Below are 24,703 nucleotides of genomic sequence, written 5' to 3' on the forward strand. Positions count from 1 at the left end.
ACTGATTATTTTAGCCTCTGGTACTCTTAGTAACTCTCTCTAGATTAATTGAATTTAATGTTTATCCTTCTTCCCCGTTCTTACGTTTTTTCTTCTTCTGTTCAAGTCTGATCTTTGCAGGGTGCCTGAAGAAGAGCCTGCAGTTTTCTTGGCAAGGTTTTTGAGAAATGTTTGCCATTGCCTCCTTCTGAGAGCTCAGAGATAGTGAGTGGTTCAAGGCCACCCAGCTGGCTTTGTGCCTAAGGCAGAATTAGAACTCACGGTCTCCCAGTTTTTAGCTTGATGCATTAACCACTACACCAAACTGGCTCTCTATTCTTATATTACTAATGGGGGGGGGGTATCATAAAAAAGTCCTTACCCTTCACCTTCTTATCTAAATCTATCATTCTCTTTTGCCTTCACATTGATCTTTTTATTTCTCCAGTGCGTTGTCCTGCTTTACCCTTTCTTGAGCAAACAAAACTATTAACTACCCTCACTTGCCATTCACTAAGCACGATGGTTGAAATTACCTTTGTCTTCTTAATATTTAACATTAATGTAGATATTCCTATATTAATTAAACATTAAAGCAAAATATTCCTTCAATAGTGACTCCATGAATAATCAGATTTCTTTTATTTTTTAATAATTTTTAAGCTTTTAAGCAAGTAGACAAAATAAGGCAAACTAACAGACAGTAAGCAGGGGAAAAGAAAAAGAAATCAAGAAAGTTGCCTGAAAGTTGCTGAGTTGCCTGATCGCCAGAGGCTTTTTTTCTTTTAAAATCCTCTGACGATCCCAGCTGAGTTGCCTGATCGTCAGAGGCATTTAAAAGAAAAAAAGCCTCTGACGATCAGGCAACTCAGCTTGAATCGTCAGAGGCATTTAAAAGAAAAAAAGCCTTTTTTTCTTTTAAATGCCTCTGATGATCCAAGCTGAGTTGCCTGATCGTCAGAGGCTTTTTTTCTTTTAAAATCCTCTGACGATCCAAGCTGAATTGCCTGATCGTCAGATGCATTTAAAAGAAAAAAAGCCTCTGCCGATCAGGCAACCCAGCTGGGGTCGTCAGAGCCTTTTGAAAACATTTTTTTACAACCTCTTTGCGGAAGAGGTTGTAGAAAAAATGGTTTTAAACATAAAAAAAAAAAATTGGCCACGCTCACCAGTCACATTACCCACCACCACCAAGCCACGCCCACAGAACCGGTAGTAACAAATTTTAGATTTCACCACTGTGTCAAACTCAATTTTACTGACCTTGGGGGCTGGGTGGGCATGGCCAGCTCGACATCACTTGTGTTGGGGGCACCTCCTGCGTGGCCCTCCCGAGCTCCGTTTTCACTGGCAGAGGGTTGGAGGAGGCCGTCTCAGCCTCCCGAGCTCTGTTTTTGCTGGCAGAGGCACCACAGGCAAGTCCTTTGCTGTTTCCAGGGTGGCCCCACGGGCCAGATCTAAGCACCTCGTGGGCTGGATCCAGCCTGCAGGCCTCAGTCTAGATGAAGCAGAAAGCATTTCAAAGAGAGTCACACTGGCTTTCAGTTTCCTTTGAAGAAATGTAAAGGTGGCACGCAAGAATTCATGACTAAATTCTCCTATGTCACAATATGCAGAGTAATTATTAAATATGTATCAGTGTGCAGACTATCTAAGTAGTGTATGAATATAGGCAGCATGTGCACCAGGCAGGCAAATTACCATGCGGTCTATGAGCACTTCAGAAAATGAAATGATTAATTCATTTAGTTCTTACTGCAAGAAGTTTCCTATTCATCATACTAGAAATGTATCACATCATTTTTCTTCAGTGTAATATGCACCTCTAACCTAAAATATTATTTTCTATGCATAAAAAGGAGCTGTCATCTTGGCAATGGGAAGCTGTTATATTCCTCAAGACTTCATCTGCAAATTTTTCTATCTGAAAAATTGGATTCTCTGTGTTAGCAAACTTTGCTCTAGGGAAGACGCTTGATCTCCATGGAAATACAACCAGTGGCATCATGTGTACATCTGCAAATTCTATCTGATGGTTTTATGGTTTCCATTCTGCAAACTTAGCTATATTTTGCCTCTTTTCTCCATAATAGCTTGAATGCATTTTTCTGCTTTCTAATTCCTGTTTTCAAATCAGGTTAACTGACTTTGCCCAAACCAATGAATGTTTTCACGATTGTATTTCCAGTTTCCATATTTCCTTGGTACATTTTCAGTTGTCTTATTTTTCTACCACATTTAAACTTTATGTAGAAAAATTAAAAATTAAGATGACTTAATAACCCATCTAGCAAAATAACTGTGCTGTAAATCAGATGTAAGTAGAAGCCAAAGAGAATGCACCCAATAAAATTGACAAATTCAAGAAGTGGCTGTCCATCGGAATATTTAGGATTGTTGGAAATTTCAAGATAATTTACAACTTCTACTGAATTTTAATGTCAACATAAACACTGTCACTGCAATCCCATATCAACCTACTTAGGCATATACTGTAGTTCTAATGCATTCATACAGAAATGTGTACATGCACAAACACACACACACACACAGAGAGAGAGATAATAAGAGGACAGAGTTGAAAGGGACCTTGGAGGTCTTCTAGTCCAACCCCCTACACAAGCAGGAGACCCTATGCCATTCCAGACAAATATAATCTCAAACACAGTAGAAATTTATTCTCAAGCAAGTTGTTTCTGGGGTGTGCTGGTGGGCTATATGAAGAAAAATTTTCCAAAGCATATATAGAAGTAAAACAGCACTTACAAAAAATAAATTTGCTCCCTTTTATGTGTCTGTGTCTAAGTTAAAATCTTTAACTGTGACTACATGAGATTTAATGTCTCTCTAGGAATATTTGCATGGGATAACCAAATTGGAAGTGTAAATGATGACTACGAGGTCATTTAAGGACAACCCCCCCAAAAGCAAGTGTCTCTGTGTCATTCAGTTGAAAATGGAAATTTCATTGAACAGGGAGGAAAAAGGGACATAGAAATATTACTGGCATTTTCATTATTTGAATTACACAGTACCTGTTCAAAGTAAGAAGAAATCGAAGAAAATATGTTTGGCCTCAATCTTATTCTTAGTTATGGCACAATTTGTTTCTTTTAAACTCAGTGGGATTTCTCAGTAGTCGTGTATAAGATTATATTGGATTACCCTTTTTTAGCTGAACACAGTTCTGAATTCATGGCATATCCTGGTTTGATGCCTAAGTAAATTCAAACCACAAAAAATGATGAGCCTTTTTTTCACTAAAGCTTATTTGGTACAAAGATTGTTTGCTGGAATATATAAACTACATTTCCCTGATATTTTTAAATACAACAAATTTTGTGCTGGTTTTTTTTTTTTTTTTTTGCATTTATAAAAAGAGGTATGGCTATAACTTATTTGTAAATATATGTCCTGTTTTCTACTTTTCTAGCCCTTGTACAGAAAGAAAACCAAGTTGTTCCCTTGGGGTTACTCATGGTTGAAAGTTTCTCATGGAAACATTTATCTCCAGGGCAGTTAATCCTGAAGATCCACACATATGCTACTAAAGCTGCTGTAATAAGTCTTCCTGCTGGGTATGTGCTGGTTTTTTTCTATGTCACTCATTAAAGAACAGAAACATTATTCTGAATCAGATCAAAGGTCTCACTGTTCCCATAGTAGCCAGGTAGGTGACTATTAAAAGGGAATCCACATCAAGCATAATCTGAATGCAATAACATCCTGCAGTTGCTGTTTTCTGCAGGTGATATTGGAGGTATAAAAGCTCTGTAACAGGAGATAATATATTATATAGCTATTGTATATATGTTGTGCACTGGGAAGCATCGATTTGTTATCTCTAAACATGATCTTATATTTGTTTACACTGACCCACATGCATTTTGTATGTTTATGCAACCATTTGAAAGCATGGCTTGAGAATTCTTCATTTTCCTTCTTCTTTTCTGTTTTGATTGTATAAACTTTGATGGATTATTTAAACAGAAATCAAAGAAGAATTACACGCCACCCTTTTTTCAATCACTGTAAGAGCTTGAGAACCACAGTTTAGCGAGAAAGGTCAAGAAGAAAGACGGTTTATATTTTTTTGTCCTTTTTTCTTCTTTTCTCCTTTTATCCCTGTCTTCTTTCAGTCCAAAATAGTGCTTAACCAGAGAAGCACCTCTTGGCAGCTTGTAAAGAGAGTAAGAAAATAGGGGAAAACAGTATCCAAGTTTGTCCAAGGGAATAAGCAGAGAAGCTAAGAGCAATATAAATTCTGCGAGAAGCTTCGTTGGGACCTGCAGAGTTTATGCAATGTATATCTTCTTGACTGAAGGAGACCCAAAATACTCTTGCTCAAATGCAAGAGTATTTTTCTCATTGGAGGAGAAAGTGTATGCAGTTGAGGAGAGATGCATCTGAGAAGATAAAAAGTTCCCAGGCAAGACAGTTGACTCTGTCCAGGAGAAAGCAGAGAAAGTAAGAGTATACCAAACCATAGTGGGGAAAACTCTTTGGCAGAGGCAAACACCTGATCCTGGAAGAATGTGACCAACTCAAGAAGCAACAAGATGAGAGGCAGTAGAACTGAGAAACTGGTATCAAGCTCTTCCTTTCAGCTACCTGAGCAAACAAAGCTTGATACCATAAATCATTGATACCATAAAACACTGTAGAAGACCCTTGAGCTTCAATAGACTGAAGAAATCCAAAAGCTATCCTGAGAAAGAAGCGGCATATCATGACTGCGTGATTCTCTGCTTAGTGGAACTGTGCACAAACCCAATATGATATCTGTCTAGAGAAAACAGAAGTATTTAAAGAAACAAAATTTACCAAAGATTACAGAGAAGCAGAGACAAATTATGAATGGACCTGTAACAATAAAGGAAGTTTCCGAAGCTATAAAAAGGATTAAATTTAAGAAAGTGGCTGGAGCAGATGGATTATCTGGATTTCATTATAAAAGTTTTGAGGATGAATTTTTATTACATTTATAAAGCATGATGAACTCTATCTTACAGGCAGAAAAGATGCCAGAAAGTTCAAAAGAGGCCAATATAGTATTAATATATAAAGAAGGACAAAATTTGACTTTAACAAGAAGTCAATATCATTACTGAATCATGACTACAAATTGTTCACAATGATTCTTGCTGGTACACTAAAATAATTTTGCAACTATTTATTCATGAGGATCAGTGTGAGTTTTTACTTAAAAGACAGTTAAAGAAGAATGTTAGAAATGTGTTGGATATTTTGGAACAACATAATGAAAAATAATCCACATTGGCTTTCTTAAATGCAGAGAAGACCTTGGACAATTTGAAGTGAGCTTTTTCGCTCAAGGTTCTGGAAGATATGAATTTTGGCAAGAACTTTATAAAATGGGCAAGATCAATTTGTACTTAACAGAAAGCAGAAATAATTATTAATGAAGAGCTAACAAAACCCTGTGATATAAAAAGGAGCAGGAAAGGGCCCATTCACTTATTTTGGTTCTTAAAATACTGAATAGAGATATAAGACAATATGTTAAGATTGTGGGAGTAAAGATTAAAAACTAAATTTATATGTTAAGGACTTTTGTCAATAACAAAGAATATGGTGCATTAAGCAGGTTTCAGGATTAATAAATAGAAGATGATGTTAACAAAATATATGAAAATATAAGATTAAACAGAATTGATGAATAAAATGGGTGCTAAGATTGAGAAGAAGGTAAAATATATGAATTGTCTGTTATTTCAAAATAACTTTATTACAATGTGAAATTAAGTTTAAAAAGATATCTTAAAATGGGAAAAACTACCATCATCATTACTGGGGAGAATTTATGTGATAGAAATGAATATTCTGCCTAGAATAAAGTTTTCGTTTCAAATAGTACCTGTTTTGACAACTGATGCTCCATTTAAACAGTGGCAGAAGTATATATCTAAATTTGTGTGACAGAGAAAAAACATGAGTTAAATATAAAGTGTTACAACATGCAAAGGAAAGAGGAGGATTGGGTTTACCCAATTTGAAATGATGTTTTGCATCTTGCTGTTTGATTTGGATGGAAGAGTGGCATTGCTTTTGGAGTGAAGTCTCTTGGAATGAGAAGAACTGACCTAAGATTTGGGTGGCATGGATATTTGTATAAACTCAAGGTAAACATGGATTTTAAAGAACATTATGTTAGATGTATCACATTGAAAATATAAATCATGTTGTACCACAAAACACCCTTATGGCCCTTAGCCATAAAACATGGGAAATAATTTTTGTCAAGGACTATGTAAAGCGAAAAGAAGAATTGGTGTGGAGCGATATAATTCCCAATGGTTCTCTTATTCATAATTATTATAAAGATTTAAAAAGATAAAATAATAATTTGAACATATAAAACTGAGTTTGAAATAGACTTGTGCACAAATGATAAATATGTAACTGCTAAAATGTATAAACTTCTATTGAAATTTGAAACAGAACAAGTGAAAGAATGTATGATAAAGTGGACTAAAACTGATTATACAGATGAAATGATAAGAAAATATGAAAGGATGGAAATTTATACTATGTTATAATCGTAAAGAGACTTTTTACAAAAGGATATATCATTGGTATATATCACTAGAGAAATTGTCTACAATGTATAAAAGCCCTTCAAATTTATATTTGAAATATGGCTAACAAGAAAAGATATTTACCATGTTTGGGGGACATGTAAGAGAGCTAGAAAATGCTGGATTCAAATACTGATTCAGAGGACATTAAAGATTAATATACGATTGAGACCAAAGGTTTTTCTTTGGGAATTGATGGACAAACAGTTGGAAAAAAGCTATGGAACTTGATTTGGTACATGATAACTGTAGCAAGATTATTGCATGCACAAAGATGGAAAGATTTATTTAATAAAATACTATTTGTCTTGGCTCCTAGATAATTTTAGTACTTGCCTTCTCCAACCAAATTCAGTTGACCTAGAATGTGCATTTTAAAGAAAGCTGCTTGGAGTTTTCCACTTTTGTTAAGTGAAATAGAAATAGAATAACAGAGTTGGAAGGGACCTTAGAGGTCCACTTCAGACAAATAGTTATCCAACATCTTCTTAAAAACTTCCAGTGTTGGAGCATTCACAACTTCTGGAGGCAAGTTGTTCCACTGATTAATTGTTCTAACTGTCAGGAAATTTCTCCTTAGTTCTAAATTGCTTCTCTCCTTGATTAGTTTCCACCCATTGCTTCTTGTCCTACCCTCAGGTGCTTTGGAGAATAGCTTGATTCCCTCTTCTTTGTGGCACTTCTGAGATATTGGAATATTGCTATCATGTTTCCCCTAATCCTACTTTTTATTAAACTAGACATACCCAGTTCCTGCAACCGTTCTTCATATGTTTTAGCCTCCAGTCCCCTAATCGTCTTGCTTGCTCTTCTCTGCACTCTTTCTAGAGTCTCCACATCTTTTTTACATTGTGACGACCAAAACTGAATGCAGTATTCCAAGTGTGGCCTTACCAAGGCATTATAAAGTGGTATTAACACTTCACGTGATCTTGATTCTATCCCTCTGTTTATGCAGCCTAGAACTGTGTTGGCTTTTTTGGCAGCTGCTGCACATTGCTGGCTCATATTTAAATGGTTGTCGACTAGGACTGCAAGATCCCTCTCACAGTTACTACTGTTGAGCGAGGTACCACATATATGGTACCTGTGCATTTTGTTTTTCTTCCCTAAATGTAGAACCTTACTTTTTTCACCATTGAATTTCATTTTGTTAGATAGCGCCCAATGTTCTAGTCTGTCAAAATCCTTCTGTATCTTAAGCCTGTCTTCTGGAGTGTTGACTATTCCTGCCAGCTTGGTGTCATCTGCAAATTTGATGAGTTCCCCATCTATCCCCTCGTCCAAGTGAGGGTGGCTGGAGCCTAGAAATATGATGATATACAAAATCAGTCAGTAAATGATTCCAATAAACTGTTATACTAGTCCTGGTTGGTTGGTTAAGTGCTATGATTAAGAGCACTTGCTTAGCCCAATTTATAAATTGATGAAAGAACTGATATTTGTACCAGGAATTGATTTGGTTTGCTTTTCTGAGCTATTATTAGAAGTAATTCCCATTGGGTTCCAATAAACTGCTTCTTTTAAATGTATGTGTCAGGTTTCGATATCGTCTTCAAATAAAATAAATTGCATTTCCAAACAGATAGTCTTTGAAGAAATCTTTCATTTTATTAAGCACGACAATCTGGCCCCGATCGTGACATAGCCAGCTCTGGCTTCCTGACCCCAAACCCTCCCTTTCCGTTCTCCAAATCTCTGCGTCTCATTGGCCTTCTTCCAAATCACTCTCCCCATATCTACTACCTAAGCTCCCAGGAATGTCCCCCCTCCCTCTCATCTCCTAGGGGATATTATCTTCAAGGAAAATAAGTAGGTGAAGTGTCAAGCATCCTCTTGCCAGCTGGCCCCTCTTCTTCCTATGTCAGCACTAAAGTAAATGCAGGTTGAAGTGCTGACATCATGCTTTAATTACAGCCTCAGTCACTAATCTACAGTACCTGGGAATAGTTAAATAACCTTGTAAGATCCAACAATATCACACTGTAAATTTTAAAAAATGAGATGAAGAAGAAAAGAGCATCTTGCTTAAACTGTAGTGCATAAGATTTGAATCCATCTCATAATGTTAGCTACTGCAGTAAACTACCAGAATGATTTTTGGATTAGGCATTATATCTGCATTGCTATGCATGTGTACTTTGCAACTTAGCCAATATTTTTGCAGGTTAAATAAAATGCAGATTTCCATGCATTGCTTATTTTAGTCCATAAACTTTTATATTCACTTTTTTCCTATTATATGTAAATAAATTATGAATGTTATATTTGGAAAATGTAATTGCTTTCATGTGTTGCTTTTTTAAATGTAGCCGCCACGTGTTACTTTTTACTGCAAGCTCTCCCATAGGACACAATATACATCTGTGCAGTATGGTGCCATGTGTATTTGGTGAAGAGGATATAGTTCTACCAAATCTTGAAAAGGTATTTGTTACCATAGTAACTGGATTTGTGTTCTCATTGACTGTTATTTAATTGACAGTGGGTTTGTGTTTCCTTTTTCATTTCATTTTATTTATAGTCTCTATTTTTATTTTATACTTGGCTTTGAAAAATAAAGCTGCCAGGCAGGGCTTGCTTGAAAACATTGGCTTTTAGCAGCATTACATCCTAGGTCAATGCAGTCAATGGAAGGATTATATTAATCATTAACTTTAGGTATGACATGCAGCCTTTTCCTGATGAGATTAGATAATACATCATATCCATGGAGTCCTGATCTGATGACACTTGCACTACGTGGGTTTTGATGGTTTACTTTGATGATGTCATTGATTAGAGGTATTGATAAGCATGATAAGTTAGTAATACTACATCCACTTATACATTTGGCATATGAATATACTTTGAATAGTGCTAGTTATTGGCAGGTAAAATATTTCTTTCCCTTCCCCAGGAAAGCTATCGTTTTATGGAACAAGCTGCTGCTATAATGAAAGCCATTGGAAATGTATTAATTAATTATGGGAATGCAGAAAATCTTCCCAAAGCTATGAAAGCCTTGGAATTAACACATTGCCCTCCTGGTCTTTATGGCACAGGAATAGCAAGAGAACATTCTAAGGTAAAAAAACAAAACAAAAACAGAAGACTACTAACTTGTACAGGTAGTCCTAGACCAGTGGTTCTCAACCTTCCTAATGCCGCAATCCTTTAATACAGTTCCTCATGTTGTTACTACCAGTTCTGTGGGCATGGCTTGGTGTGTGTGTGGGGGGGAGGGTAATGTGACTGGGTGGGCGTGGCCAACTTTTTTTTTTTTACTTTTAAAAGCATTTTTTCTACAACCTTAAGAGGTTGCAGAAAAAAATGCTTTTGGAAGCCTCTGACGATCCCAGCTGAGCCGCACGATCGGACCCGCCTGGAGACAGATAGAGGAGCGGTGTCTCGGTTCCTAAGACCATCGAAAATATGTGTTTTCCAATGGTCTTAGGTGACCCCTGTGAAACGCTCATTCGACCCCCAAAGGGGTGGCGACCCACAGGTTGAGAACCCCTGTCCTAGACTTACAATAGTTTATTTAGTGACTGTTCCAAGTTATAACATCACTGAAAAAAGTGATTTATGACCGTTTTTCCCTCATACGACCATTGCAGCATCCCCATGGTCACGTGATCAAAATTTGGCTGTTTGGCAACTGACATATATTTATGATGGTTGCAGTGTCCCGAGGTCATGTGATCCCCTTTTGCGACCTTCTGACAAGCACAGTCAATGGGGAAGCCAGATTCGCTTAACCGTGTTATTAATTTCAAAACTGCAATCATACACTTAACAACTGTGGCAAGAATGGTTGTAAAATGGGACAAGATTAACAACTTTCTCACTTGGCAACAGAAATTTTGGGCTCTGTTGTGATCATAAATTGAGGACTACCTGTATATGCTCTTTGGTTATTGTTTCTTAATGGGATTTTTCATCTAATTAATATGTTTAAGAAAATATGCTATTAATTCATAATAATTTGAAAAGTCTTGGCGTTTTTGAAAGCTGACAAAAAGCCTAGCCCAGATACCACTTGCAAATCATCTACGAGGATCTAAGTCAAGTTTATCATGTTTTCTACGCAGGATGTAAATCCTGTCTTCTGAGGGTGTAGATCTGATTTTAGAATCCCATTCACAATAATTCCACAGAGTTTTGCAGCTGTTGCTTCTCAGATGATAAGACTTTTTACAAGCAGGGAATCTGTAGGATCCATAGCTGTCTTAATTCTAGATATGCTCCCAAAACACCACCTAATTTTTACAAATCTCTGAGATGGTGTGAATTTTATTTTTTTAAACAAATATATTATGATCAGATAAATACATCTAAGCTGTGAATAAATATTTTACAATGTCTTCTGAACACAACTGGATGATATCAAATCAAATCTCATCTAATAAGAAAATAACCCATTTATACAATAGTAATGAATCATTAGTAATGTAATAGTAATAGTAATGTAATGTAATGTAATGTAATATAAGTAATAATGTAATAGTAATAGTAATGATTCATTACTATTGTATAACTGGGTTATTTTCTGATTAGATGAGATTATTAGTTATTAGATTATTAGTTCCTAAATAAATAAACTCATCTATTTTCTTGACTTTGTTTTTTTCTTAGTTATATATATATATAAAACTAAGATATATGCATATGCACATGTATAATATAATAATGGTCTCTTTTCTTAGATATAAAATAATATATCAAATGTATATGAATAGTGTATTTTTAAAAATTTGCTGTTGTTTATTTTTATATATTTAGGCTTTTAATAATGCTTTTTGGCATCTGATGAAACAAATATTAGGGAATGTTCCTTCCAATTATGAATTTGCTTACAGAAGTTTTACATTGGATTTTAAGCTCAGTGATGTTTCTGTTGAAGACACTGAATCCTCAGGTAAAATAAGAATGTCTGAAAAAATTTATCAGCAATATTTGTCTTTAAATATTCTATTGATAATAGAATTTGGGAGAAGATCCGTGAATATTGTAAATCTAGTCATTCTAATATTGACAAACAAAAAACACCATTGTTAAACATTCATTAAAATGGTAAATGTCCTTTTTATCCCTCATACATCTGAAATAAGATGGCTAATTAAATTGTCTTTATTATTAAGCCTATATGAGGAATTTAAAGTGTTTAATTTTTAATTTTTGGACATTTATCATTTCTTGATAATAGAAGGCAATAGTGAGTCTGAAGAATTTGCCCAGAAACCATACCAAGATGGTGAGAGTGAATGAAGAGTACTGCTAACTGCATTTCCTTCTTTGTGTATGCTGTTGATGATTGAAAGCCAGTGAAGTGGTTATTTTGAAGTTTGGACATAGCCGTCAATATATGTTGGACACAGCTTCATTTCACATAGCCCTACCTAGTATTATACAAAGCTGACATCTAATACTGAAAACATAAACATATTGTGAATATATAAACTGATTTCAAGTTTTTAAGTAAAGCCTAAAAATACAGTCTTCATAATTTTTGGAGCTGCAGTCATTTCATTACCATTGCTACCAAATAATGGCAATAAAGATTAAGAATTTTCCTTAGCTCTTCCTTCCCTCTAGTGGTCTTTTGGATTTTTGCAATTAAGATCTAGTGGCACTAAACACTTGCACATACTTAGCAAGACCATTAAAAACTTTCAGTCATATATATGTTTTGAAACTTTAATTGGATTTCAGTTTTAATTAATTCCTAACGGACAAGAGAACAATGCCTCTCTTACCTAAAGTTGCAAGAACATTTGACTTTTTCCCTATGAATTTATTTAAAATACATCTAGCCTAGAATACTTCTAACTTTGATAAACCATGTATATTAATTATATATATATATTTAAAATGAATATCCTCTTGTATATTTTACAACTTCAGTTTTGTAGTTGATACTCATGCTTTGAATGGAATTAAATGACACTCAGCTTTTGAAGCTTTTCTTCATAAGGAAGATATTCATATGATGTGGCCATTTCAGTTTTTTGCAGTCATTTTCCAATATCCTTGTGAAATTACATTCAGTATTCTAGCAGTGGGCATGCTACACATTTATACGGTCAGGATATGGTGCTGTTTTATTTTCTGTCCCTTTCATATGAGCACTGAGTTTAAATTTTTTAATTATACCTCTGTAATCTTTGTGAGGTTTCTGTTGTTTAGGATTTTATCCTTAAATATACATATTTTTTTCTTGTGCATAGATATATACTTTGGGATACATAAAGATCAGTGCTTATGGAATAGAGTTCACTGTTAATACTTAGAACTCATCATAATACTATAAAAGTTACACGGTCATTTATTTTTAACTGCTTTTTCAGGCAAAAAGCACTCTCAAGGTTTTCACAAATAGGATCACAGAACAGTTTAAATAAAACACAGGCATCAAACTTGTGATGTCTCATCGCCACGTGATGTATCGCAACTTTCTCCCCCTTTGCTAAACCGGGGGTGGGAGTGGCCAGCGCATGATACATCCAGGCTGTGGGCCGCAAGTTTGACACCCCTCGTTTAAAAGAAAAAAGAGAGTTCATCATAAAACATTTCATTCCAAGTCACCCATTGTGTTTTATGAATTCTATGAATTTAATTTTTGTTGTGATGTATATATTATATATGTATTTATGTATTTTCAGATACAACAGACGTAAATGTTTTTATTTGGCAGAGTAGAGAGTCTACTCCTGAAGAAGAGGAAGCTGCAGTTAAACTGCAAGCTATATGGAGAGGAACCTATATCAGGCTATTGATGAACAGCAGAAAACCAGGTCAGGGTTCTCCAAATTAATCTATTCAGTATTTTTAAAACAGTGGGAGTTTTTAATGGGATGTATGGGGTGAAATTTATCAGGAGAAATGTAAAATTATTTATTATTAATTCTTTCATGATGTGTCAGAAAGGCATCCAAGCAGCTTATTATTCGTAAAACTAAAAACAGAAACTAAAACGTAATCCCCTTGGGAAGAAGTCTTATGAGGAATAGAGAAAAGTATATTCACATGGAGACAGATTCAGAAGTCACCACACATCTGCCAAATTTAATTCCCATAAATATGCTTGTAGCACATTTTTAGTCAAAGCTCAGTTTACTTGAAACTGCATATAATCAGCTAATAAGGATCCAATTATTAAAATTTCCAGGTATAACTTTTTGATATACCACTAAATTTTAAAATGTGAGTAAAACATTTCTGTAAAACATCTGGGCAATTATTAGTTAGACAACAGAAAGTAATAAATGCTACTTAATTATTCTAATTACTAATAAATATTAAAACTACCCTTCTGAATAATCTATTAATTAGTTTGGAATGACTACTCGTGATTATTTTATCTATCCACTTTCATACATCACACATAAAAAAAGAAAAACAGATTTATTATATGTCACATAAAAAAATTCAAAATACAAAATTAAGATTAACACATTTATTGCAGTTTAGTACAAAATTCTAGAAGAAACTTAAGAGAAAGAGATAAAATACATTATCATAAGAAGTAAAAAAAAATGTTCTACAAAGACTCCCAAAAAGGACACTGTAAATGCTGAAAAGGGACTTTTCTCCTCAATCAGAAGGTGTAATTCCAATTTAAGAAATTATAAAAATGTAAAAGTAAACAGACTATACTGTTTATTGATCTTTTGATCCTGGGGGGAAAAATGTCAGCAGCTTCCAGAACTGAGAATTTATTTAACCTATATCTAGGCTGAAAATGTAGTTGGATATAGAATTATACTACTAAATGTGCCTCATTACACAGTTTATGTTTATTCACTATCCCACAAAATCATTATTTTCATACCTTTCAATTTGAAGTGAATAGTTTCACAATAGAAACTCATACTTTGTCTGGTATGGATTGAATCCTACCTATTGCTACCATTCCTTCTAGTTGCATAGGATTTTGTTAATTTCTTTTTTGAAGCTCTTCATCTCTGTCAAATAGTTTTTCCCCTTAAAGTATCATTCTGAAAAATTGAACTGGTATGTGAATGTACTTTGAAAAATATTCAGGAAGTCACATGTCTGTTTTCTGTCCAATTCTTGAAAAAGACAGCTTTGGGGATACAACAAGTGATCATGAAAAACATGATCACCACCACTCAAGATTGTGAGGTCACACAAGCAGAGTCAGTTTGATTCATACGTGCATGGATAAAATATTCAGATATTTTAAAGTTTAGCCTAGAATCTTGACTTATTTATAGAATTAGATAGAAAGTAATGTAAATCTATACAATACTTAGATAATAGAAATTATCACTGTACTACAAATATTCACAGTACATTACGTAATGGTTTATTTATTTTTTTCCTTTTGTAATTTTAGGCACAAGGGACAATGCTAAAGTCAAAGAAACACTTCAAAAGTTGTGGGCTGTAATTGAGCCAAATTTTGAACAATGTTCTTTGATGTTTTTGAGGTAATATATCTCTTGCAATATCATATTTGTCAAAGCCATGTGTCCCGTTGTGGGGAAAACAGCCTTTCATAATGTGGTAGCCACCCACAGTTTGATGTAAGATGAGTAGGTGTGTAAATGTTTTAAACGAACAGATAAAATAGTCATTGTTATTTAATGTTGTATGTTTGCTTGGCCTGTGTTCATCTTATATAGCAGAGGATAATTTGTTTCATCATTGTCTCTGGTAATATTTTGGTATTGTTTTGTGCTATCTTTTACAGAGATATATTTAAAAGTAAATGTAAGTCAGTTGAAAAATATCGTTGCTATGAAGATGAATGGACTAAGACAACTTTTGCTGATTATACTGTAACTTATGGGGATCAACAACCAAATGTTTGGTTTGTAGTCTTCAGGTGAGTTTATTATTGAGTTAGATATAACCCACCAGCAATCTGAAATGAAATTTATTTTACAGCTAAATCTCTTAATATGCCTGAGACCCAAATATTCACATACTGAAGTTTCCTATTATATGTTCTCCTGTCCTAATCTCAGATATATTAATATGCTGCCTTATAACTAAAAGTATATCCTTTTAGGCAAATCTCTTTTTCTGTTAAGTATACTTTCAGTTTCTGCTTTCCATATTACAAACATGAAACAGTAAATTTCATTATAAACAAATTAAGTCTGAGATATGGAAAGAAATTTATTAAATGACTTCCTTGGTATTTTTTATTTGAAAAGTAAAGCAATACTTTCATTTTTTTCCCCATTGACCTGGAAAATGAACATTAATAAAAAAAAATTAAAAGTCAAACTTCTTTCTAAATTGCTATACTCAATGGCTAACTTCAAAACCTTTCAACCTAATGTACATTTCCTATGTCAACTTTCCAATGAACTGCAGGGCAATTCTTAGCAGTTTATATATACCAAAATGTTTATTTAAATAAATATTGGCTTGGTAGCAGAGTTTTACAGTATTTCAGTGTGAAAATTTAACAACATTACGGATATCCATGCAAACAAATTAGAAATTGACTTACTCAAAAAATCCTAATATAAAAGTTATTTTTAATTCTTTTTTTTATTGTAGGGAAATATTTCATGTTCCAGAAGACATGATTATTGTACCAAAAGTTTATTCAACAGTACCAACCTGTGTATTGCATGTTGTTGACAATGACACATTACAGGAAATTCCTCGAGTCTTTCTCAGAGTTGCACCATATCTTTATACAAAGAACAAGGTGAGATACATAAACATTGTGATACTAATCTTCATATTACTGTCATTCTTTTTTTTTTTTGCTACACACAAGCACACACACACACACACACACACACACTAAGAGTGTGTGATACAATTCAAACTGAAGATTCAATATTAAAAGAGACTGATTCAATATGTGATGACAAATTGATTAGGCTAAAACTGCTTTGATCTTTAATTTAAATTTCTAATTTAAGAATCAGTTCAAAATAAATTCATTGGTAGTCTATTCTAGAAAAACTTTCCAATTCTTGAAAGCTTTCATTTTTAAGTATCATCTTAAACATTCCAATTAATTAACTTTTTATTTTAGAAAGGCTATACTTTCATGGCTGAAATTCAGACTGGTGAATCACCTGTGCCAGCTGGGAAAGTAAGGCTTCGGCTCATAAGTTCTTACATTCCTCTTCCATTTCTCTCTCGTGAAGCTGTAAACAACATGTTTGCTGTTAAAGAAGTTAAAGACTATTATCTACCAAATGATAAGCATATTATATTCAGGTAAAATATGAAAAAGATTAGTAGCAGTAGTAGTATACATTTTATGCACAGAAATTATTTTTAGTATGTAATATCAGAGGATTGAGCAAGTATTTGAAAAGGAGTATTTCACATGTAGAGACGCTCAGGAACAGCTGACAAAGCAATTGTGCAAGTCTGGAAAAAGATGCAATTTACACACCCTTTGTCTATTTGTGTTGGGTGGGGTTATAATAGTCAAATGCAGGTGATTCTATAATTAATAATGGAATGAAAGGTAATAAATATTAACAAATAGACTAAAAACTACTTCAGTTCAGTTTGTAATTCTTTCCATCATGGTCAGTGCATTTCATTACAGTATTTTTCTAATGAATAATATTAATTAAACTATTAAAGATTAAGGAAGATGATCTAATATTGCTAGATATTTGTTTAGAAATATTAGAGGCAGTATGAATAAAAGAATAGCTTTCCAGTTCCAGTTTTTGTTCTTGGCTAGATAATATAATGTATAATAAAAAGTAATGCATACATTACTCTACAGGTGTGAGTGTAAAGTTCACGCTGTAAATAAAAAGAGTGATGGCCTTATAAATTATTTACTTCTTTTCTGTGGAGATAATTCAAAAATTGTATTCCCTATCAGCAGACAGATTTTTCCAGCATAATTCCGTCCTACATGTACAGATCATGCCTAACATAAGAAAACTAAAGTGCTAACAAAGCAAAAGAATTAAAATTCTGCAAAGACCATGGAAGCTGTGGGACATCTGTTAAGACTCCCTTGAGAACAGCTTATTCGGTAGACACTATTCATGACAACCTTCCCTAATCTGGTGTCCTTGGTGTTGGGCATCAGCTTAGGGAAGGTTGGATTGGCTCTCATATCTCAGCCATTAGTTTTGCTTGGAGGGGGGGATTATTGGAGACATAGTACAAAATACAATATGGGGATAAAGTTGGGAAAAGTTATTCAGTGTACTTATTTATTCTGTTGTTCATTCTCACTGAGGTGTTATTACTAATTTGTAAGAAATAACTTTCACTTTCTTTTGAGTCACTTTTAAATATTAAATGTTAACTCCATTTTCACTGTAATACTGTAACTTTGCTGTTCTACTTATTTGTGTAGCAGCAAGTGTGTGTGTGTGTATATATATATATATATATATATATATATATATATATATATATATATATATATATGTCTTTCTCTTTAGCCAGGTTCTACCTGCGTAAGCCAAGGTAGAACCTGGCTAAAGAGAAAGACACATAAAAGCTACGAAAAAGAAAGAAAAAGATATATATACATATATATATAATGTATGTATATGTATATGTATATATAATTTTCATATCAAACCTTATTTCACAGTGCTAAAAACTTTTCTTGAAAATGAATAAAATAGAATTTGACTTGCTGAAGAGAATTACATATGACATTATTATTTATTTATTTTCTGTCTTGATTTTTTTTCCCTCTTTAGATATTTAGTAAAAGTTACAATGCCACTTATTGCTACTGTGCAGGTACAGACTTCTAAATTGGATACTATAATTAAACTACAAGTCCTGGATTCTGAAGAAGAGATGGCGAGCTCTACTGGGAAGGGTCATGTTATCATTCCTGCATTTCATTTCATATCTTCTGAAAGACCTTTAAGTAGTCTGTGTCAGTATTCCATGCTTTTGCTAGATGATAATGATGATTGTGATCATGGCGATCTTGAATGTATTTTTATGTATGTATATGTAGTAGCCATGCATTTGTCATGTATCCTGCTTGTCTCACATAGGATGTTAGTGCCTGATGCTATCACAGTCACCAAATATTTGACTCCTTTTTTTGCAGTCTTTTATATAATAATACCCCTAATCAAGTCCAGAAAGATGGAAGATTTTATTGAATATTGTAAACCTCAGATCTGAATCATACATAACAAAACAGCTAAAACTATATTCTCCCCCTTTCAGTTAGCTGAAGCATCCTAACAACTCCCATTAATCAATCTTTTCACAGAATCCAATCCATAGTATTGTGTCATCAAGCAGTAAAAATTGAAGTGTGGTAGAGAAAGGGAAACTCCATGATGACTATTATCCAGGAATCCAGGGTTTCTCGAATGTTGCCATATTGCAACTCTCTAAAATTATAAATGAATTTGTGTGACACATCCCCACCTTTGAGGTTTGGATTCACAAAAAATAAATAAATATGTTCAATTTTAATCATTTTAATATATATCTGAAAGGTTCTCAAACTTTGTGATACCACAATTGGTCCTTGGGCATGTGTAAGCAAAAATGAGAACTAAAAGAGTTCTTGTTTTGACAACATTCTCATTCTTCTTGGGCAATAGTTAGTTAGTTAGTTTATTTGATTTGTATACCGCCCTACTCCCGAAGGACTCAGGGCGGTGAACAGCCAACAATAAAATACATAAATACACAAAATTTAAAAACCCGATAAAATCAAATTAAATTATTTGGCCCAGACAAATTAAAATACCCCAATAATTTAAAAACAGATTAAAATTTACGTATTTAAAAAGGGAAGAGATCAGGCCAAGCCCGCTTGATGGAATAAAAAGGTCTTCACAGCACGGCGGAAGGAGCGCAGATCCGGGATCCTCCGTATCTCCGGGGGGAGCTCATTCCAGATGGTAGGTGCCCCCACAGAGAAGGCTCTCCCCCTAGGGGCCGCCAGTCGGCACTGTTTGGCTGACGGCACCCGGAGGAGTCCCTCTCTATGAGAGCGTACTGGCCGGTGGGAGGCTATTGGTGGTAGTAGGCAGTCCCGTAAATAACCAGGCCCTAAGCCATGGAGCGCTTTAAAGGTGGTAACCAAAACCTTGAAGCGCACCCAGAAGACCACCGGGAGCCAGTGCAGCTCGTGCAGGAGAGGTGTTACATGGGAGCGCCATGTCACTCCCATTACCACCCGCGCGGCCGCACTCTGCGCCAGTTGGAGCCTCCGGGTGCTCCTCAAGGGGAGCCCCATGTAGAGAGCATTACAATAGTCCAGGCGGGAGGTGACGAGGGCATGAGTGACCGTGCGTAACGAGTCCCGATCCAGAAAGGGATGCAACTGGCGAATCAGGCGGACCTGATAAAAAATCCTCCCGGTCACGGCCGTCAAGTGCTCTTCTAAAGACAGCGGGGACGCCCAAGTTGCGAGCCCTCTCCGTGGGGGCCAATGATTCACCCCCAATAGTCAGTGATGGCGTCAACTGGCTATATCAGGATGTCGGAAACCACAGCCACTCGGTCTTGGATGAGTTGAGCCTGAGCCTGTTCCTCCCCATCCAGATCCGTACGGCCTCCAGGCACCGGGACATCACTTCAAGGGTATCGGTGGGGTGATCCGGGGTGGAGATGTACAGCTGGGTGTCATCAGCATACTGATGGTACTCCACCCCGAAACCACGGATGATCTCGCCCAGCGGCTTCACATAAATGTTGAACAGGAGAGGTGAGAGGACCAACCCTTGCGGCACCCCACATATGAGGGGCCTCGGGGTCGACCTCTGTCCCCCTGTCAACACAGACTGCGACCGGTCAGAGAGAAAGGAGGAGAACCACCGCAACACAGTGCCTCCCACCCCTAACTCTTCCAACCGGTGCAGCATGATACCATGGTCGATGGTATCAAAAGCCGCTGAGAGATCTAACAGGACCAGGACAGAGGAGCACCCCCTGTCCCGAGCCCTCCAGAGATCATCAACCAACGCGACCAATGCCGTTTCCGTGCTGTACCCGGGCCTGAAGCCCGACTGGAACGGATCCAGATACGTCGTTTCATCCAGGTGCTGGGGGAGCTGTTGCGCAACCACACTCTCAACAACCTTCGCCACAAAACGAAGGTTGGAGACCGGACGATAATTTACCAACATTGCCGGGTCCAGAGAAGGCTTCTTGAGGAGAGGCCTCACCACCGCCTCTTTCAAGGCGGCAGGAAAGACACCCTCACCCAGCGAAGCATTTATAATCCCCTGGAACCAACCTCGTGTCACCTCCCGAGAAGCCAGCACTAACCAGGAGGGACACGGGTCCAATAAACAAGTGGTCACATTCAGTCTACCCAGAATCCTGTCCACGTCCTCAGAGGTCACAGGATCAAACTCATCCCAGATAACATTCTCAAGACCTGCCCCAGTCCCTCCCCCTGAGACTATCCAGTCGGAGTCCAGATCTTCCCGAATCTGAGCGATTTTGTCATACAGTTATTGAACAAAATCCTCGGCTCTACCCTCCAAGGGGTCCTCCCGCGCTTCCTGGTGGAGCAGGGAGCGGGTCACCCTAAACAGGGCGGCCGGGCGATTATCTGATGATGCAATAAGAGCAGCAAAATAGCTACATTTCGCTGCTTTTATCGCCACTAGGTAATTCCTAATATGAGCTCTTACCAGTGTCCGGTCAGATTCAGAAAGACTGGCCCTCCAACTACTCTCTAGGCGTCTTTTCCGGCGCTTCAACTCCCTCAGCTCCTCAGTGAACCAAGGAGCTAAATGAGATCGGCGCCAGGTCAGAGGCCGCAAAGGCACGACCCGATCCAGAGCTCCAGCAGCCGCCCTATCCCAGGTGGCCACTAGGTCTCCAGTCGAGGCGTGTGCCAGATCCTCAGGGAATGGCCCAAGCTCCATCTGGAACCTATCCGGTTCCATCAGGTGCCTGGGACGGAACCATCTTACCGGCTCCGCCTCCCTGCGGCGGGGTGTAGCGGTTCGAAGGTCGAGACGAAGGAGAGAGTGATCAGACCATGACAAGGCTCAGTGACTATATCCCCTATCTCGAGATCACTCAACCACTGTCCAGAGACAAAAACCAGATCCAGCGTGTTCCCCCCCGTGTGGGTAGGGCCATGAATTAACTGGGTCAGGTCCATGGCTGTCATGGAAGCCATGAACTCCTGAGCCACCTCAGATGCCTCACCAACGGACGGCAAGTTGAAATCCCCCATGACCATAAGCCTAGGGGTCTCAACCGCCACCGTGGCGATGACACTGAGTAGCTCGGGCAGGGCTGCTGCCACATGGCAGGGAGCCAGGTATGTGATCAGCAAACCCATCTGAACCCCGTGGCCCCATTTCACAAGGAGGGATTCACAGCCGGCCATCTGAGGAACAGTGGCCTCCCTCGGTCTCAGACCTTCGTTAATAATAACCGCTACCCCCCCACCCCTACCCTGCAACCTCGGCTGATGGAATGTGTGGAAACCTGGTGGGCACATTTCAACAAGAGGGACCCCCCCTCTTGGCCCAACCAGATTTCCGTAATACCTGCCAGGTCCGCTCCCCCCTCCTGAACAAGATCACAAATGAGGGGGGCTTTATTTACTACAGACCTGGCATTGCATAACATCAGACAGAGGCCAGGGCCCTGAGGATCTGCGCCACCTGGAAAACGAGTGGAGCTTTGGGGGCCGGAGCGTGCCACCACTCGAAGACAGCGGGCGCGCTCTCCCCTAACACAATATGCCCCCCTGCTCCCACCATATCTACCCCTCCCACCCACAGTACTGATGGTAAAAACCTTATCTGGATGAACTTTATCCCCCCTCTTGACCCCGGGCCCCCCACCCCCCATGCCGTGCTCCACAGCCTTACCTGGCCCTCCCCTTAGTGGGTTATCCCCCATACCCACAGCCTTACTTCTGATCCAACCCTCCCCCCCGGAACCCCTTAAGACATTTGCTAAAACTTTATATAAAAAACCCCTCAACCCCCTCTTCGCGACATGCCACCTCTCTGGGTTCCAAAGCCCTTCATCGAGGTAGGCCTTCGATAACATGGAAGGCCAGGCTTGCGAGAGGGGGGAGTCTCGCAAGGCAAAGAGCTCAGCCGGTGAATACATTCCTGCAAGTTCGCCTGGGGAAATAGAGTCAGGCTAAGGATTCAATGATGGTACATTTAAAAGTCCAGGAGAGACAGTTCACCATTTTGGCGCGGATCAGAACCGGGGCTCCACTGTCCTCTCACGGCAGTGGAGAGGAGTCTCAAGCCGATGTCCTGAGAAAACAATGACCAAGCCACCCTCTCACGGCGGCTGGTATCAACAAGTCTAGTTCAGTGGCAATAACAGCAAGGTGACTCCCTCGGTGACCACACCCAGGCTTAAGCCTCTCCTCACAGCAAGGCATTGTAAATGTGACTGGGACTGATGATATAGCTGGAAACCGGGGGTCAATTATAGTCAGGTCAGGTCAGGGGTCCAATAAGTCCAATGCAGTCCAGTGCCGGTGCAGATAAGGTCCAGATCAAATGGCCACAGCCCCGCCCACGCCCATAACCAGGCCGCGGCGGGGAGGGGAAAATGGATACAGGCCAGGGGGAGGCAGGCCAGTCGCCCAACTTTGCCAAACCCCCAGTCTCCATAGGGTCTTCTAATCCCCTTTAAGCCCCGGTCTTCAGGGGTCTTCAGAAGTCAGCAACCAGTTAGACTGCATTCTTCCCTTCCTCCCTCCGCAGTAAATAACCAACCCTGGTAAAAAGGTCTAAAGTCGGTCTGAAAACAGCCAGGATAGCGCCGTTCCACCCAGCACCGCCCCAACGGCCGTCGTTTCATCCCCAGTCGCCGCAGCCGCCGCTCCAACCGTCGCAGCCGCTGCTGACAGCTGGGAACCATATCGGGGTGCTTTTCCGGGGGGGATGTTCCAACGAGCCGCTGTCTCCCCACACCCCTCCCCGCTCCGGCCAATGCTGGGAGGGCGCCGCTGGGGGGGCGCCGCTGGGGGGGGATGCCAAGGCAACCCGGCGCCGCCCCGACCTTGCTCCAGCCTCCCGTTCACCGCCGCCATAGCCTCACGGCGTTTTTCGGCTCCAGCCGCCCACGCCGATCATCCAGGGGAGCTCAAAAGCTCGCGACAGGCCGCCCACACATTCCTCTTGCTGGGCGGGGGCCAACAGCTGATATTCGGCCCCCCAAGAGTCCTCAGTAAGCCCTATTTCTCCTCCGAGGCATCGGAGCTTCACCGCCATCTTCACGCGTGCTCAGAAGATGCTATTGAAATTGTTTAAAAATGTAATCCTTGCTCTAAATTGCTGGCATTTCCCTGACTTATAGTTTGATAACCCCAAAGTAATTGAAGCAGTACATTTTTCCAAGCATCTCTTCAAAGAAACATGTTTTGTTTGCCTTTGTTTGTTCCAGTAGAATAATTAGTTTTGAAGCATAAATAAAGACCAGTGAATCACAACTCTTTAAAAAAGTGAATCATTGAAAATATATTTCTCTTGGGAAGAGACTCCCTTGTTTGAGAATGCTTGTCTTTATATAAGTAACTTACTTTATCAAGATCATTGTCGGAGACCATTCTTTATGTGTGGTGGCACAATATATATATGAATTCTCAACCCCACAGCCAGATATACAGAGGCCTGGAGATCGTGCACTTAGGTTGATATTTTTAAATGGCAGATTTGTCTGCAGTAAATCTATGACCAAATGGTAACAGATCTGGAAATATACAGGATAGGGTAAGACAATTACAAAAGGATGGAGGATTATTATAGAAAATATTTATTGCTGGAAAGGGCTACTATTGTACTGTCCTCCTGGTTGCATGAGAATATCCCTCCCAAGCTGCTTGATCCTATTTCAGCGGTGGATATCAATTTGCTTATAATATTAGCACTACTTTCCTTTAAGCTCTACTTTCTGGGATCAGCCATGAACTGTCTCTAACATTAGCCTGTGTACAAACCCAATGCATACAGTTAGGCACACACTAGGTCTCACTTTTACCTTGGAGCAGATGAGACATGATCTGGTGTTGGGAAATGCCTCTATCAGTACCAGTAGAAGAGAATATTTGTACATCAGGGTTGAATTGTGGAATCCTTGGTCCTCTCTGAGCATGGTTGTTTTCATGCAAATACTGTATTTAATTAGCCAACTAAGTAACATCATCACTGCTAGAAGAGAGTAGAATTTGGTGTCTTTTCTAT

General features: G+C 38.3%; 1 protein-coding gene across 4 annotated transcripts in view; it reads left to right on the plus strand.

Annotated features, from left to right (window-relative positions):
- ADGB (androglobin) overlaps window positions 1–24,703 on the plus strand; it is a 93,701-nt gene that overhangs the window by 45,861 nt on the left and 23,137 nt on the right. For all 4 annotated transcript variants that reach the window (XM_060692269.2, XM_087882844.1, XM_060692271.2 and 1 more), the window contains 10 exons: window positions 3,413–3,557; window positions 8,891–9,005; window positions 9,478–9,645; window positions 11,343–11,478; window positions 13,223–13,354; window positions 14,920–15,013; window positions 15,277–15,411; window positions 16,098–16,251; window positions 16,588–16,775; window positions 18,245–18,429. In XM_060692269.2, the coding sequence (XP_060548252.1) occupies window positions 3,413–3,557; window positions 8,891–9,005; window positions 9,478–9,645; window positions 11,343–11,478; window positions 13,223–13,354; window positions 14,920–15,013; window positions 15,277–15,411; window positions 16,098–16,251; window positions 16,588–16,775; window positions 18,245–18,429 (1,452 nt within the window). The remainder of the gene's footprint in view (window positions 1–3,412; window positions 3,558–8,890; window positions 9,006–9,477; window positions 9,646–11,342; window positions 11,479–13,222; window positions 13,355–14,919; window positions 15,014–15,276; window positions 15,412–16,097; window positions 16,252–16,587; window positions 16,776–18,244; window positions 18,430–24,703) is intronic.

Source organism: Pantherophis guttatus, chromosome 1, assembly GCF_059756535.1.
Source record: "Pantherophis guttatus breed Tessera chromosome 1, ASM5975653v1, whole genome shotgun sequence".
NCBI lineage: Eukaryota > Metazoa > Chordata > Lepidosauria > Squamata > Colubridae > Pantherophis > Pantherophis guttatus.